Consider the following 6,000-nt stretch of genomic DNA (forward strand, 5'->3'; position numbering starts at 1 on the left):
GATTTCCCCCTGAAAGCCCTGTCATTATTATATGTTTTTACTCTTTACAACACCTAGGTTTTCTCCTCATTCATGTGTTCTTTATTCACTCACTCATTAAACCCCTACTTATCACGAGCTGGGTAATCATAGATACTAAAAATGACTATTTCTGTACTTAGGAATTCTCATTAAATAGGGAAAAGAAAAGCATTTAAAAATTGTTATTTAATATAAACAATGTGTTATAAAGTTCAGGAGAGATTAAATGAGCTAGATGATCTGAACTAAATGTCAAAAGAAGAGTAAAATTTTCATCTTTTAGAAGGGGGACAGATTTGAAAGCAGCATCAATATTCAAAAAGAGTAAAAAGTCATAGGCATAGGAAAATGTCTGCCATCTATTATGTGCCTTAATTATATGCCATGTACTATTTATGCTTACAGCTTATCGAAGAAAGGCATTTACTATTACATTCTCAAATTTCAAAGGAAACTACACCAAGAGATTAACACACTCAAGCTCTAGAAACCAAAGAGTACACAGATCTGAATTCACAGTATGATTAAACTACACATATCAGAAAGAGCCAGTTGAGAATGGAATACAGGGCCTGTAGGTATTCCACGATGACCTCCAATCCCTAGCCTCCTGCTCTGCCTCCTCAGGGCTGGGATTAAAGGCCACCACACCCAGCTTTTCTTCTTTAACTGTTGTCACCAAATAGGTACAACCTATTTGCATTCGGTTTGTATAGTGACATTTTGTTACCAAATCAATTATCTTGTCAATTGAGAGGTTGTGAGTCAAATACCAACATAAATTAATTAACATTTCAATCATGAAATAAACTTTCTATAAGGCATTTTTTTTTTTTTAAATAGTAGAAGTGACATAACTTAGCTCTAAGATACAGGACAAACAGAAAAAACAAAACAAAACAAACCCCTGAAATATAAGGTCCTGGATGCCTAGGACAATGGAAATAAAAGATGCAAAGAAGGAGTGAGCCAGGGAAGTAGTTCAGTAGGTAGAGTGCTTAACTAGCATGTAAAAAGTCCTGGTTTGATCACCAGTAAAACTGAGCACTGAGCATTAATGTGTATGCCTGCAGTCCCAGCACTAGGGAGGTGGAGGTAGGAGGATCAGATGATGATCCCGGTCATTCATCCTCAGGTACCATTTGAAGCCAGCCTGGACTACATGAGACCCTGTCTCAAAGAAGGAAAAAAAGGAGGGAGATAAAGAGAGGGAGACAAAGAAAAAGGTACTTATAAATTTACTTTCAGTAAGAATCCATTTGAACACATCTAGTTAATCATCTGTGAACATGACCAGCAGATAAAATGTGGGCCAATGATTAAAAAGAAACTGATGTCACAGCTTGGTACCCAAAACACACCTACAAACACCAAAGTCAAAGTCACTGAAGTGGACCACTATAATCACTGGACAAGAATGGGAGGGGGCAAAAAGAAATAAACAAAGCCATTTTGCCACGAATTATGGTCCTCCTTCAAGTATTTGGGAATGGGTCTTTTTATTTGAGCCATATACCACAATTTCATATAATTTCAAATTCACACAAAATGCTTTATAAATACAACATAGCTGTGACCCAGGAAAGAAAAAAAAAAGGGGGGGAGGACTCTTTTTGACTCAGGGTCTTGCTATGTAGCCCCGACTGGCCCTCAGAGCTAGAGATCCTCCAAGCCTGGATCCTCCTAAATGTTTGGATTACAAATCTGCACTACCACACCCAGCTTTGATTTAATTTCTAAAATACCTCCTACCATTGGGCCAACATGAAAACTATGGCAGTAGCATAAAACATTTAAATATTCAATATATTTTAACCAAAGATGAAACAAAAATTGATCACTTAGCCCTTCTACTAAGATACGTGGAAACACAAATTTAGAACCTGACACTACAAAGAACTAGTCTTTTTGAGAAAGGATCTCCTTATGGCCTTGAGATCAGCCTGCTTTTGCCTCCCCAGTACTGGGACTAAAAGCATGCCACCACACCTGGCTTGTCTTTCCTTTTTTAAAAAATAAGCGGTCAACAAAGGGGACAGAGAGATAGCTCAGTGGTTAAGAGTACTGACTGTTCTTGCAGAGCACCCAGCTTCAATTTCCAGCACCCACATGGCAGCTAACAAACAACTGGCTATAACTCTAGTTCCAGAGGACCTAACGCCCTCTCTGACCTCTACAGGCATTGCATGACATGGGTGCACTTACAAACATGCAGGCAATACACTCATACGCATTAAATAGAATTTTTTTTAAAAAGCTGTCAACAAATAGAAAACCAAGCTACAAGCCCAGAAGGGTCTTATAATCAACTATATTTAAGGGTGCACAATGCCATTAAAAATACAAACTTACAGGCCTCTGTGTGTGTGTGTGTGTACACAGATTTTTGGTGGAGGGCTACAAACAGGGGATCTAGAAAGAGGGGATACAGATACAGGAAGGAATCTAAGTATGATCAAAATATACTATATGAAATTCACAAAAAATAAAAAACCCTAAATAAATGAAAAAATAAATAACAACAATACAAACCTTGCTGGGTGTGGTGGTGCATGCCTTTTAATCCAACAGAAGCAGGCAGATCTCTGTGAGATGGAGGCCAGCCTTGTCTCACAGTAAGTTCCTAGCCAGCTGGGGCTACAGGGAGATCCTGTCTCAAAAAACCAAACCAAAGCAAACCAAAACAAACAACTTTGGATTCTAACATAGGTTTAAATTTCACCTCCAACACTTCTTATCTAGGTTAAGTTACATAAGGCTTTTAAAACCTTACTTATATGTGAAATATGGTAATAATGAAACTACCTACGTCAAACATTAAAAAAAAAAAAAAAAGGAATTGGATTTGTCTTACTGGGACAGGCATATACATACCTTCTCTTCTTTAGACCTGCAATCTATAATGGAATTCCAAAAGCTTTAAAAGTTTTAAAACTTATTCTTAAAAATTACAAGCAAGGAGACAAAAAAAAAAAGTATTAAGTCTTAAAAGACCACCTCTAAATCTTCTCTATTTCTGATCCCATATGAAACACCCTAAAACTAGATAGCTGAAGTGACAAGTATGTTAATTTCAAGTTACAGGTTACTTATATTTAACCTGAACATTTGGCCAATGTTGCTTTTTTATTTTTCTATTTTTTGAGACAGGGTCTCACTATGTGGCCCTGGCTGGCCTGGAACTCATAGAGGTCTGCCTGCTTCTGCTTTCAGAGGACTGGGGTTGAAGACACGTGCCACCATGTTTGGCTCAATGTTCTTTAAACCAGAAAATATAGTGATAAAATCCACAGGTAAAATATCTACAGAATAGTCTCACAAAACTAAAATAGAAAAAAAAAAAACCCACAAAATTTAAGATTAGGATTTTCATTCATTTGTTCACACATTATGGTAGTAGGTAAGCTTAAAGAAGACACCCTATCCTGTGAAACTTAGAGACCCGAGCATGCAGGATAAGGAATCTTATCATTTCAGTTTGGAAGAGACACTATTTTAGATCTTTTCAACAACATGGCAGATCTGCATGAACTCTGAGAACTCTCTTATCAGCTTACTTTTCTAGTCACTAAAAGTACTAATAATCACTAAAAAGCAAAAAAGAAAAAAGGAAAAGGAAAAGTCCCTTTTAAAAACTTAACATGGGGCTTTTATCCTAGCCCTGGGAAGGCAGAGGCATGCAAACCTCCTGGGTTCAAGGCCAGCCTGGTCAAGTTTCAGCCCAGCAAGGGCTGCACTGAGACTCTTATCTCAAAAACAAAAACACTTTTTACAATTACTTAATTTTAAATATGTGTACATGTGCAGGCACTGGTACATTTTCAACTAGCACTATTCAATATTACATGTGTAAATACTGTACAGCAACTTTGGGGGACTGAAGGGATCTGCCTGCCGAGTCTGTGGATTATGAACAAAGATGCTGATGTTCCCATTTTGTTCATTTATTACTACCCCCTCTTCAGCAAGGAGCACAACAGAAAAACAAAACACTTCCAAAATAAAGATGAGGCTGACTTCTGCACGACTGTATCAATAAAGAGATAGAACACTACGTTTTGGTGTAACAACACAATATAAAAATAGAGTTACAACTGGAAATATCTTTAGTTAGATCAACATTTCTTTAACATTCTAAAGGAACTGAGTATGTGTCCTACCTACTGTTTTGGAACTTAAAAACGAAGTACTAAGGGTGGACACTTCCAAAATTGTACCATATTCAGAGTCTGAAGAATGTCATGGTCTTTTCTAAGAAATGCTTAAAATTAATAGGATTCTCCTCACTCCCTTCACCCCCTAGGTATGAGGTGACCTGAGTCACCAAAGAAAATGGGCAAATACGAGAAGCAGTTCAATGATCAGATTTCTTATAAATAGAACTTGAGTCGTGCATCTGGTTCCATTGCTGTCACAGCATTTAACACGCAGTAAAAAGAGCAGCACCATCTCTCCTCTTCAGAGTTGGTCCTATCAGGAAGATGGGATGTCACCAAATCGGCCCCCAGGGGGGCAGCCGCCAACTTGAGCAGAAAACAACCCAGGGGGAAGGTGTCTTTGTAAGAAAGAATACTCCCTTCCGGGAGCAGCAACGCTTAAAGTGAAAAACAATGGTAATACCAAGGGGAAAAAAGGAGAGAAATTCAAAAAAGGAAAAAAATGAAATATGCAACAAAAAAAAGCGAGGGGGCGGAATGTGGACAGGGAGACCTGCAGGAAGGAAACACCCTAGAGAACAGGGAAAGGAAGCACTTGACCCGGAGGAGAGGAACTAGAAGCGGGAAGAGGCGGTGGGCTTCCCAGCCGTTCTCCTCTCCGCCCGCCTCCCCCCGCCACACTCGCAGGCCAGACACTGCCCTTGGTGGCTCCGGGTCCCGACCCCGCGCCGCCCGTCCGCCGCCCCCGCCCTGGCGCAGGCCCGAGGCCGCAGCTCTCCGCTTCCCATTTTCGGAGCACACACCCTACAAGGAGTGGAGAGCAGGCCCGGCAGCGCGGCCGCGAGGGCCTCGGTGACCGCCACGGCAGGACCCGTGCTGAGGAAGCCGAGGGCGGCGCACGGCCCACCACAGGGCTGTCCCCGGCGGGCGACTGAGGCCGTGGCCCTCGGCTCCGCCCGCCCCGCTCCGCCGCCCCCGCGGCTCCTACCTTCTCCTCGTCAGACAACTGCTCCTCCAGATCCGCCATCTTCCTTCTGGCGACAGACTGTGGCGCTGGTGGCGGCAGCGGCCACCTGACTTCCCCCTTTCAGTGCGGTCCTCCGCGCCGCGCGCCCCCGCGAAGGGAGGGGCCGGCCGCCCAGGCCGCCGCGCACGCGCCCCACAGCCCCGCCTCCCCCGCCCAGGCCGCTGTGCACGCGCCCCACAGCCCCGCCTCCGGCGCTGGGCCTCAGCCCAGATCGCTGTTATGCGCGTGCGTGGCGCCTCCGAGGCCGAAACGCAACAGCGTCTCCTTTCCTGCTGCGGAGTCTTCCACGTTGTGAGGGTAGTTTTCTGCCCCCACAGTTGCCCATATGGGCTCAGTCTGCGAAGAGTACATTCTGAGCCCGTGTCTATGTTCTCGCCAAGTTCTGAACACTGCCAGCTGAAATGTGAAAAGCTGTACCAATTAAAACTTTTTAAAATATTGGTGAAAATACTCAGCTTTAATTAAAATAGGCACACACAATCCAGTCCATAATTGGAGATTGCTCTTGCTGTATTGTATATTAATTTATTCATCCAAAATATTTATTGGGCTAGGAATAAACAATGTGGGGGGAAGCTGGGGAGGGGCTGCTCTTAGACTCATTTTTATTAATTAAACATTTATTGAGCAGTTTAGGAAGGCATTGTCCTTGTGCATGGAAATAAAATGTTATATTAGGCATGGATCCTCTATCCTCATGAACTGGCTGTCCAGAGTACATAACAGGTCACCCAGAAAACTTTAAATTACACAGAGCCAATTACTTTTTTTTTTTTTTTAAATCTTAATGCCTTT

General features: G+C 42.3%; 1 protein-coding gene across 1 annotated transcript in view; it reads right to left on the minus strand.

Annotated features, from left to right (window-relative positions):
• The window catches only part of Capza2 (capping actin protein of muscle Z-line subunit alpha 2), a 48,003-nt gene extending 42,686 nt beyond the window's left edge, over positions 1–5,317 (minus strand). Inside the window, exon 1 of the mRNA XM_008837268.3 lies at positions 5,167–5,317. Coding sequence (XP_008835490.1) covers positions 5,167–5,205 — 39 coding nt within the window. The 5' untranslated portion in view covers positions 5,206–5,317. The remainder of the gene's footprint in view (positions 1–5,166) is intronic.
• Between the last annotated feature and the right edge of the window lie 683 nt (positions 5,318–6,000).

The sequence above is a fragment of the Nannospalax galili genome, unplaced genomic scaffold (genome assembly GCF_000622305.1).
Source record: "Nannospalax galili isolate Female #2095 unplaced genomic scaffold, S.galili_v1.0 scaffold171, whole genome shotgun sequence".
In the NCBI taxonomy this organism is placed as follows: domain Eukaryota; kingdom Metazoa; phylum Chordata; class Mammalia; order Rodentia; family Spalacidae; genus Nannospalax; species Nannospalax galili.